Raw genomic sequence first — 11869 nt, forward strand, 5'->3', positions numbered from 1 at the left:
GGGTGGATCATCCTGTCACTAATGGAGCTCCTTAGTGCAGTGAGTGTGTGTTGGAGGGGGTGGGAGTCTTTGTCCATCATGGAGGACAGCTTGGCTGCCATCCTCCTCTCCCCCACCTCCTCCACAGGTTCCAGACGGCATCCCAGGACAGAGCTGGCCTTCCTTATCAGTTTGTCCAGCCTCTTCCCATCAGCCGCTGTGATGCTACTCCCCCAGCAGACCACACCGTAGAAGATGGTTAACGGTTGTTCTGGCTGGAATGTTTCTACCAGCAGGTAGCGCAGGTAGCACTGTAGGACAGGAGTGGAGATGACAGCAGTAGGGACTTAAAGGGCAGGTTTCCTGTATATCACAGGTGGTGGACCTTATTTGCATGCTGTGGATGTTGGACACTGAGGAGAGCACCAGGTAAGACCTAATGATGTTTTATAAAATATACGAGTATACTGCAGAAATACTTCTTATATGTGAGAGAGCCACCAAGACACCTACTCTGAAGGAGTTCCAAGCATCAGCAGCTGAGATGGGAGAGACTCTGCAGACATCAACTGTTGGCAGGGTTCTTCACCAGTCAGAGCTTTATGGAAGAGTGGCAGAGAGAAAGACACTGTTGAAGAAAACTCAGATTCAATCTGGACTAGAGTTCACCAAAAGGCATGTGGGAGACTCCATGGTCAAGAGGAAGAAGGTTCTTTGGTATGATGAGACCAGAATGGAGCTTTTTAGACTGTCAGACAAGACACCAAACACTGACATCACCACAAACACACCATCCCCACTGTGGAGCACGCTGGTGGCAGCATCATACTGTGGGGATGCTTCTTAGCAGCCAGCAGGGTTTTTTTTAATCAAAAAAGCAAAACTATATTGACCATAATTGATTCACAAAACCAATAAAAGTGTACAACATCCAAGGGGGTGAAAACCTTTTAAAGGTACTGTACTTGACAAGAGTTAAATAGATAATTTACAAAAACTTTAGACTTGTGGACTAGAATCCATTATTATTTGAACATTACTAGTTCCTGTACCGTACTATTGGTGTTTTCAGTTCACTTGTTCTATCCTTTTTTGGATAGAGAGGGTGTTTTAGCAGCCAGCAACCATATTTGAAATTATTCATCTAGGAACATCACCGGTGCACCCCCAAACTTACTTAGAGAACTTCTGATTTGGCAAAGGTTAAAATGGATGATGAAATGGCTAAATGGGGGTCATGACTGGAAGACTGACTATTCTTCTCTTCTTTCATACATCTAGAGCTATCATGACAATCCTGCTCATCCTTTCCTGCATTGTCCTCTTTACTCCCCCAGTCCTCACACTGCCCTCTACGGAGCCCCCTCTGATCGAGGGTCACCCCTTCATCACCATTTGGAATATTCCAACAGAAAAATGTCAAAAATTCCAAATCCACCTAGACACTTCAGCCTTCCAGGCCATTACCACACCCAACTTGATGCATGGTCAGTTCCTCACCATCTTCTATGAGCATCGCCTCGGCCTCTACCCTAAGGTTGACACCACAACACACAAGACTAGCAACGGTGGAGTCCCTCAACAAGGCACTCTGAACGCCCACCTCGCCAAAGCCAAGGGCCAGATAGAAGAGTACATCTCCAAGGATTCTTCTCCTGGGTTGGCAGTCATAGACTGGGAGTCCTGGCGCCCCCTGTGGGACCGGAACTGGGGATCGAAGCATGTTTATCAGAAGTTGTCCATCGCTCACGCCTTGCAGATGGATCCATATTCATCGATGAGCAAAATCTCTGCAGAAGCAAAGCGCCAATTCCAGGAAGCTGGGCAGCACTTCATGGAGGAGACCATCGCCATAGGCATCAGAGAGCGCCCGAGCCAGCACTGGGGCTACTACCTGTTCCCCGACTGCTACAACTACAACTGGAATCATACCGGCTACACAGGGAAGTGCCCCGCAGATATGCAAAAGCAGAATAACCAGCTGCTGTGGCTGTGGGAGCAGAGCACTGCCCTCTTCCCCTCCATATACATCCACCTGCACCTGAGGAACTCCCCAAAGACCACCCTGTTCGCTCGCAACCGAGTCCAGGAGGCGGTGAGGGTATCCAAGCTACCCAAACGTCTATACACAGTGCCAATCTACGTCTACTTGAGGACACTGTACCGGGACCAGAACCTGGTGTTCCTGAGTGAGGTAAGAGTATGCATGCTAAATCACTTTTCCTCCATGTTGATTCTCCATAAAACTCAGTATGAAAGAAGCGATCTTAATACCTATCTTTTTAGCTAGAAATATTCATGCATCCCTTTTTCCAGTGGGATCATATTGTTGAGACTTCTGCCGTCATGACCCTACATTCACATGTAAGGTCATGCACATGACCTGACACTGTTAAAAATTCTCTTTTTTTATTGTGAACGAGTGGCTTTCCTACTCCAAACATGCTTGGATTCATAGCAACATAGTCCTGACTTAACCTTGCAAAGTAGATGGATACGCCCATTTTGTGTTTCTTACTGGCAAATCCATCTTGCAAAGCTCCCATCTGGACCGTGTCGGCCGGTTAGAAAGTGACAGGACCAATCAGCGACAAGGGGCAGTACTTTCAGGTGCACTGGAGTCTTGACATAAACGAGCAGCAATAAGAGCTGGTGCAGTTATGGAGGACGAGATTAGTGTGGATGCTGCTAAAGCGCCAGTTTTATCAGAACTTAATGACCTTTCTTCATTAAAAGAAGAACAAAGAACAGCAGTGAGTTGTTTTCTTTTCAAAAACCACAAAAGTCATGTACTGACATGTCTACAGCATGTTTCACGTTGATCCTCTGTAGCTGCTCACCTGCAGCTCGATAGCAGCTACGTCACGTGTTTTGTTGCTCTGATTGGCCCGTAGAGATGTGACAGACAGAACGTTCACCCAATCACCTTCCGAAGTTTTTTTCAAATCCTCTGCCTTTTCTCAAACGTTTCCTATTGAAGCTTTTCCAGATGGATGTGTGAAACACATCCATCTGACATGTCAGGTTAGTCCTGACTTGCAGTATCACTTTTTTTGCTCACTCAAAAGTCTTGATATGCTTTTATTTTGGAGGAAATGTCTGAAACTTTTCATTGTGCCATATTCTTTTGTTCCATTTCAAGTCCAAGCTGAAGATAAAGCGATTCCGTTTGGTTTTTGTGCAATAAAGTCAACATTTTTTCAGAAAAAAGGGACATATTTATATTAAGAGTATGTATTTTCAACAAAGTCAAACTCAGATTTTTTTTGGTTTTAACAGTTACAAATTTACAAGTAAAAAATAAAAAATGTCCATGTTTTAAAAGTCCTAAATTTGACACTAAAGCTTAACAATTTCAATCTTTCTAACCTTTAATTTACAACAGTGTACCACTGAATAGTGACTTGAGGGGGTGAATATTTATGCAGTTACTTATTTTACATTGCACATTTTTAATTAATTGACATACTCTAAGGAAATCTGTTTTCACTTTGACATTAAAAAGTTTTTCTTGTCAAAAACAACAAATTATAGTGACCATAATTGATGATAATAATTTATAAAACAATAAAAGGGTAAAACATCCTACGGGGTTAATAGTTTTTATATGTGTGCTAAATTTATTTTCAAAGCTATTCCCTTTCTGATGACACATTTCACATGGCATAATTGAGAAAACTGGTCTTAAAACTTCTTATATGGTGGTTAAGTTCATTCAAGCATAAGGTTTAAAAAACTTCTCTGTCTTTACAGACTGACTTGGTGAGCACTATCGGAGAGTCTGCAGCTCTGGGAGCTTCAGGGATCATAATGTGGGGGGGAACCAAGGACTATGACAACAAGGTAGGCTTATTAAAGTCCCTACTGGTAGATAACTGTTTTTTCTTTCTAAGCTCAGATAGAATGTCTGTCAGATCCATCTTGCAGAGCTCTGAGCAGAAACATTTGTTCATGGCCAAACCAATGAGCATTCTATCTCTCTCTAACATATAACACCGGTTTAGTTGTACTGCAAGCCTCTTAACGATGGTGACCAAAGTTTTTATGTTGGAAAAGATGTTATTGTTTGTCTTCTGACAGGCTTTAGCAAGTGGTTAATTCAACTACTGCTCCACGATTACATGCAATGAAGCTTGGATCTTCCAATATGATCCAACAAGATCAAGACAAAACGGCAGTCATTGCATGAAAACACCAAGGATGACGGAAGCACCTCAAAGATGGTCCAAATTCAAGGCCATGTTGGCTGTTTTCTTTGACATTAAAGGGATAATTTTGGAGGAGTGGGTTCCAGAAGGGTCAACGCTAAATCAACTCTAATAGAAAACATTTTTTGTCAGTGTTGGACTATGGTGATGTTTTGTACATGCACACCTTGGCTCAGTACTGTGTGTCATGGCCCTGAGGTTCATCGCTAACTTTAAAGCTTCTACCCATCACTGTTTGCTGTATGCATGTGTGGGATGGTCTTCTTTGTCTGCATGTAGATTAAATAACTGGCATATTCTGATTAATAACACTATTCCCGGTCTACTTCCTTCCTTTCTTCTGACCTACATCAGTTAGAGGGATCTGGAACCTTCTATCTTTGTTCTCAGGATAGTTTCTAAATCTCTGTCCCAAGGGTCAGAACTGAACTTGGAAAAAAATGGCATTTAAATTCTAAACTCAATGAGTTGGTATGATTGGTTGCTTTCAAGAGGATGCTGGATGACTTGGAGGAAGACAAATCTTTTTGTAGGTGTTCTGCTTTATCAATGGGTGTTTTAGGAATTTCGTCTAATTTTGAAAAATATTTACATGTTTATTTAATGTTTCTAGTACGCTATTATGCTTGTATGTATGGATACTGATTGCCAGTCTGTAACTTTGTTGGCACTCTTGAAAGACAGATTTTTTATCTTAATGTTTTCACTTCCTGGTTAAATAAAGGTTATATAAAAATTACAATTAAAACAAACAGCTTCTAGAAAAACTGAGAAAAAAGGAAGACAAAGACCACAGCTGTGAAAAAATGGTTTCACTCCTTACCAAGACAACGCTCCAGCTCCCACTGACCTCTCAGTAAATACTGGAGCAAAACAAATCACAGTGACGACCACCCTCCTTATTCACCTGATCTAGTCCCATGTGACATTTTCCTTTTTTTTTTAAATCAGATCTGTGCTCAAAGCAGCACTTTTAGTGTCTGTGTCAGAAGGTAAGAAAAGAACCATAGCGCTTCTGAGACAGAAGAAGACCTACTGCACTGATTTGATCAGTGAAGACCTGAGTGCAGCGGTGTGTTGATGCAGAAGGAGAGTTTATGTTCAGTAAAATTGTATTACAGCATCACTCTCATTTCTTAATAGCCATACCTTGTATGTACTGTATGCATGGATGTATGTATGTATGTATATATCAGTTATGCCAGGTTATAGCTGCTGAAGTAGAGTAGCACTAATCTTGATTGTAAATGTGTAGACAGATTAGATGGTAGCTTGTAAAAAGCTCACAGCTGTGTCTCTTCATTGGTCAGGCTCTGTCTGCTTCAGCAGCCGTAATAAAAAATGTGCATGTAATTCTCTTCACAGGTCTCTTCACACTGGACTGTGTGTGATCTTAATTTGTTCTTATCTAATGTTAGCTTTCTTTTTTATCTTTTTTCATAATATCTAAAGACTAATCATTTGTTTTAAAATACCTATTTTTGTTTGAGACCGAGTAATTTTTGTTTAAATCTAACACAAAATTCATGCCATAGAAGACGCCTTATTATCTGAAATCTGAGTGAGCATTGTTATTCAGTATAGTGAACTCATTTTATCCCATAATGCATTTGTGAAAAGTAGTGAACAAATGATGGCCACCTTTTTCTACCTGAGCTTTGATTTCAACCCTACCTCCTTTCCCCAGGGTTCCTGTAGAGCTCTGTCTGAGTACCTGGTGTCCACACTGAACCCTTACATCGTCAACGTGACGGCGGCCGCCATGCTCTGCAGTGAGGTGCTGTGTCAGGGGAAAGGCCGCTGCCTCAGGAAGGACTATGACTCGAGCCACTACCTGCACCTGAACTCCGCTGACTTCAGCATCAAGAAGACTGATGGGAAGTACGTGGCTGCCGGTCTTCCATCTGCTGCTGATCTGAGGACGTGGGCCCAACATTTCACCTGTCAGTGCTACAAGGGATCAAGCTGCTCACCTAAACTGGTGCACCCTACAATGACCAAACACATCTGGGTTAAAACTTTATACTAAAGCTTAAAACAGCCAGATCATCTATTGGTGCAGTTGAAACAGTCGGTTGTAATTTGATGTAATATTATGTTAGATGATTATTCTCCTCAAAAATGGAATGAATCCCAGGCAATTGGACATTGAATGTCATAAAAATCATTTTTTAATCAAGAGTAACACCAAATAACTGGAATTGATGACTCAAAAGAACCTTGATAAATGTTTTTCTTGAAAAAAAAATGTTTGCATTTGGCATCGGTTTTCTTAGAGCTAAAATATACACAGGCACATGATGAGTTGAGGTCTGTTTCTAACAGAAAACAGCGTGAGAGAGTTATTTTTTTTTCTGTGTCCTTAGCATGGATGTTGCCAGATTGGGCTGTTTTATGATGGATTATTCGGGTTAAAGTTGGCTTGGGCGGGCTGACATAGTTTGGGCTGGTTTTGCACGAGTTGGGTGGGTTTTAAAAGTACACAGTAAATTTACCTGAGTAAATTTTATTCTGAAAATATAGCATTTTTTCCCAGTCTATTTGGAGTAAAATTTCACTCTGACTGCAGAGTAATGTTTTCAGAGTTGTTTTTACTCTGAAAAGTGTTTTTATTTAACTCTGAGTGATGATTATGTGCTCCATGATTAACAAAATAAAAACAACTTCACAGCAATTGTACTCACTACAGAGTAATTCAGACCATAGTTTATTCATTAAAGAGCTGTTTTTTCTCAATACAGTGTTATATTAAGCCCTTTCAGAACTGTTTTTCATTCTTTATAGAAAAGTTTCTACTCATTATGTAACAATTTCCATATAAAAACAAGTAATGGTTATTTAGAGCTGTATCTTACTCTAAATACACTGATGTTCGTCTTTATAGCTACATTTTCCTCTTAATAGATTATTCTACCTTTCCACCTATAAATTGCATAACAACAAAAGAGGTGTTATTGCCTATACAGATTAGTGTTCTAATATTACAGAAACATTTGTGATGAACATATGACAAGAACTCAGGAGCAGAGCAAGAGACAAGGTGGTAAAGTTAAAGAAGTTTATTTGACAACAATAGTGCAAATGATGGTGAGCTGGCTGGTGGTTGGAAATAGCACTGGCAGAGAGATGGAGACACTGCAACAAAAGAGGACAAATTGAGTTAGACAAGGCAAAAACACTCTGTGAAAAATCACTAGATTATTAAAGGATGAAGAGGAGTTACCTGATTAGAAGCTGTAGGTGTCTGAAGGTTCATCCCCAGGTGAGGAGATCTTGATTGCCAAGAATTATCTGCAGCTGGGACACCTAACGAGCTGCAACTGGGACCGTCCATGAGTGACTCCAGCTGAGTTGAAACTTAAGTGGGTGTGGTTAAAAGTTTTACTCCAGCAGAATTTACTCTGTGTTTTTATTTTAACTCTCGTGGTGGCTGGTTATAAATATACTCAATAAGGAGTAAATTTTACTATTTTGAATAAAATGCTTTTTACTCTGGGAAAATTACTCCCCAGATTTTCCTGTGTATCTTGACAGCAGAGCTTCAGAGCTGTCAGTCACTCTGAGGGTCCTGTAGAGCAGGACCCTCAGAGTGACTGACAGGTCCAGGAACCTGGGGGGGTGTCTACTCTGAGGTTGTCAAATTTAGATGTAGCAGCATAGTGCATTAAGGCCATCCTTAAAGTTTTTGTTGATGAAAAGAATCTGTTAATTTTTAAGCAAAAAGTACACATTTCTAGGGGTGAAAAATGAGATTATAAAGTTGTTTATTTAGAAGAAAAAAATAGCAGAATTTCAGAGTTTAAAACATAGGATATTTACAAGAAAATGTGAAGTTTCCAAGTTTACAGAGTCTTAAATTTGGACAACAGAAATTCAGAAATGCCAAATTTTAAATATCCTACGTTTACTATAGTGTTAGGCCAATAATTTAAGAGTAACCAACTAAGTTTTGGTTCACTTACATTTACAACTTTTAAAGTGAAAAATGTCTACTTGTTTTAACTTGTTAATTAACAACTGTTTAAACCTAAGAATTCAGAGATTTTTCTTAAAACTAACAAATCCTCTTTATTGTTGTTTTCAAGAGTGGCCCTAATAGACTTATAATAATGGGTAGTTTACAGAGGTGTCAAAAGTATTCGCATTCATTACTCAGGTAGAAGTATAGATACTAGGGTTTAAAAAGACTTCTGTGGAAGGTGAAGTATGAACTCAAGCTTTTTACTCAAGTAAAAGTGTAAAAGTACTGGTTTCAAAACTACTCAAAGTATAAAAGTAAAAGTAATGTAAGGGGGAAAAACTGCCATCAAGGACAAAAGCTTATGTCGCGCCACTGCAGGGGCCTATAGTGCACCACTCCACCTCCCCAAAAACATTGTTCTAAAGGCCATAATGACTGTAATGTTATATTAAAATGATAATGTTGAAAAAATTGGGATGCACCTGTTTCAGCTGCGTTTATGCCCATTGAAAATGAACGCATTTTAGGACAAAGCAAATACATTCAAGAACCATATACAGTGCTTAACAAATTTATTAGACCACCCTAACCCTAACCAAAGTAAGGTTTATGCCACAGCTGCCCTAAATTAACAGCACTGGTAATTACCAGAATCATTTTTTATGTTTCAGCAATGGTTAATACACCAATATGTAGAAGCTCTTTAACCCAAATGATATTTTTAATGCTAAAATATAATTATTATTGTTATCCATGAATTTTCAAATTTACTTATTTATAAAAAAACTGAAAAAATAGTAAAGCACATCATTATTTCTTGATTAATATGTCAAATTATAGTTATTTACTTGCATTCCTGAACAGAAAAATGAGTTTTAGTGCTTGAATGTTATGCTTGATTCATTTCTGACTTCTCAGAGAAGTCCAGTGAGCCGGCTCAAATTTGGGTGAGTGAATTTGGGGGGGTTGTGTTTTTTTGAACGATGACAAGCCGGAATGAAAACAAACTGAAATGAAATAGGAGTAACGAGGCTTTTTTTAAAATGTAAGGAGTAGAAAGTACAGATAATTGCTTGAAAATGTAAGGAGTAGAAGTAAAAAGTAGGCTGATAAATAATTAGTCCAGTAAAGTATAGATACCCAAAATTTCTACTTAAGTAAGGTAACGAAGTATCTGTACTTAGTTACTTGACACCTCTGGTAGTTTATACATGGATTTGTGTCTAGATCAAGTGTATGTAGGCCTTTTATTTTCAGATTCTGTCAATTAAAACAAAATTGACTGGAATTTTCCAAGTGGGTCCTGGAGGGCTCAGCTTTTCTCAGGCCTGAGTAGGGGGGCCCTAAGGGAAAAAAGGCAGGAACCACCGCTGTAGAGTTCAGTGGGGGTCCTGTTCATGATCGGGCAAGAGTTCAGGAGTTCGTGCATGAAATCGGTGTGCACGTCAAGCTGTGAGTGCATGTTTGTGCATGTCTGCAGGAAAAGAACACTTTGACACAGATAGGCTGAAAATGTTGTTTGGCGTTATCTACTGCCTACAGTAGCCTGTGTTGAGTTAGTGTTGAGTTAGAGAAACTGTTACTAGGTTAGAGCATAAAAACATGTCACCTTGTGCTACGTATAACATGCTGTCATCTGAAGCCTATAAGAAAATGCCAACCATTACATGTCAGGTTATGTGTAAGAATGTTTCTTTTTTAGTGGGCTCCGGTGCCACTAACTCCATAATTAAGAGCTCTGTCATTGAGGTTAATAGGAGTGGGAGATATGTTTATTCTATGAGTGCTTCTGGTGAACTAGTGAAAGAAAAATTCTCCGTTCCTATTTCATGTTGTGTGGGACAATGAGCTTGGCTCACTTAAAATGAAGCACAGCTTTTTGGTTTCTGATTTGTGTCCCATTCACCTCTTGGGCCGAGATCTCATGTGTGCCTTTGGCATTGTGTTAACCTCAACACCAGATGGATAGAAGGTTCCCACCACCATGTCCAGTTTGAACCTTGTAGACGGTCACTTTGTTCATTATAGTCCGACGACCCCGCTGTATGTTTATCAGTGGTTGATTAATGTTAACATGGCCACCCAAATCGTGGCTGTCACAAAGGCCCTGACCAGTCCAGGGAGCGATCGCGTGAAACCTGAAAACTTACACTGCACCGCTTATGTATCTGACAGACCCAACCACGGCTTTGAGTCCAATTTCTTCAGGTGCCTGAATGACAAACTGACCACTGACACTGTTTTTTGGACATTTGACATGTGCACTCTCTGTTTGTCTGACTGAGGACCAAGGACGTTTTTTCTCTGTTCCAGGTTCTGATCCTCATGTTTCTCTGTCTAAACCACGTACTCATAAGTGGAGAGACTTAGGATCCTTTGTTCAATGCTGTAACAGAGTGACAGACTGGTGTGTTCATGACAATGACCCCACGGTTCGGTTTTCACCTAGCCTACAGGCCTTCTCCAGGCCTCTCCAGAGCTCCATTCATCGTCTGAAAAATGTTCATCTGGTGCTTTCAGATAATTCTCCTACAGTTCATTCTACGCCTGCATTAAATGCATCAGATATCTCCCCATTGCTGGCACAGGTCCCAAGAACACTGTGGACGGCCAGCAAACGTGATGTGGGCCTAATTAAGAACTGTGAACCGTTTACATAAAGCCTAAATCTGAATACAGGCCCAAGGTTAACTAGTATCCTCTAGGAGGGCTTAGACAGAATAAGGCCTGTTTTTTTGACTCTCTTACAGGCTGCTGGAATCGTTCCATGTGAAAATTCTTCTGTACAAACACCTATGTTTCCTGTTAAGAAAATCTGTCCAGCAGGAGAGCCAGACGAGTGGAGATTCATACAGGACCTACAGGCTGTTAATGCTGCTGTACAATCACCTGTTCCTAACGTACCTAACTCTTATACAATCATTTCGCAGGTTTCAGAAAGATCAAAATTCTTTTCTGTTGTTTATCTAACGCCTTTTTCTCTGTTCCAGTGCATGAGGACTCTCAGTTCTGGCTTGCATTTCTGTTTGATGGTGAAAGATAGACTTTTACACGTCTGTGTCAAGGCTTCACCTCTTCCCCCTCTTGTATAACGCTACACTTAGCAAGCCTGTCTTCTCGCTGGTGTTATCAGGGGCCCAGCATTATTTCAGTACATTGATGACTTGCTTATCGCCTCACAAACAAAAGAACAGTGTGAGGTGGACACAGCTACATTATTGAAACATCTATGCGTGGAAGGCCACAAGGCCTCCCTCATCAGGTTGCTGTGTGTTACATTTTTAGGACATGTTGTCTCTGCTGAAGGCAAGGCTCTGTCTAAATCACGTTGGCTATAGCCAGCACCACTCAGCCTGTCACAAAGAAGCAGGCCATGTCCTTCTAGGAATGTGTTCTTACTGTCACCATTTCATTCCTAACTTCTCCATTCTTGAACGGCCTCTTCGTGACATCACACACGCGCGGGGCCTCTTGGCTAGGGGTGGGAATTGATAAGATTTTATCGATATCAATGCCGTTATCAATTCTTCTTATCAATTAGATTCTTTATCGATTCCCTTATTGATTCCTTCCTGTTAATTTTCTTTTTGGATTGCTAAAAATGTTGAACATCAAGTATTTTGGAGGAGAACATTCTATAATATACCAAAAAAAATCTATTTTTTTGTTGAATATGTCTCGGTTAAGACAAACTGCTCTCTGGATCTTTAATCTGTGAACC

General features: G+C 40.3%; 1 protein-coding gene across 1 annotated transcript; it reads left to right on the plus strand.

Annotated features, from left to right (window-relative positions):
• The first annotated feature begins 1267 nt into the window (after positions 1 to 1267).
• On the plus strand, positions 1268 to 6468 carry LOC121511380 (hyaluronidase PH-20-like). Its single transcript, XM_041790039.1, has 3 exons — positions 1268 to 2173; positions 3733 to 3822; positions 5875 to 6468. The coding sequence occupies exons 1-3, from the start codon at positions 1268 to 1270 to the stop codon at positions 6214 to 6216; spliced, it is 1338 nt and encodes a 445-aa protein (XP_041645973.1). The 3' UTR covers positions 6217 to 6468.
• Positions 6469 to 11869: the final 5401 nt, after the last annotated feature.

This window comes from Cheilinus undulatus, linkage group 1 (genome assembly GCF_018320785.1).
Source record: "Cheilinus undulatus linkage group 1, ASM1832078v1, whole genome shotgun sequence".
Classification (NCBI taxonomy): Eukaryota; Metazoa; Chordata; class Actinopteri; order Labriformes; family Labridae; genus Cheilinus; species Cheilinus undulatus.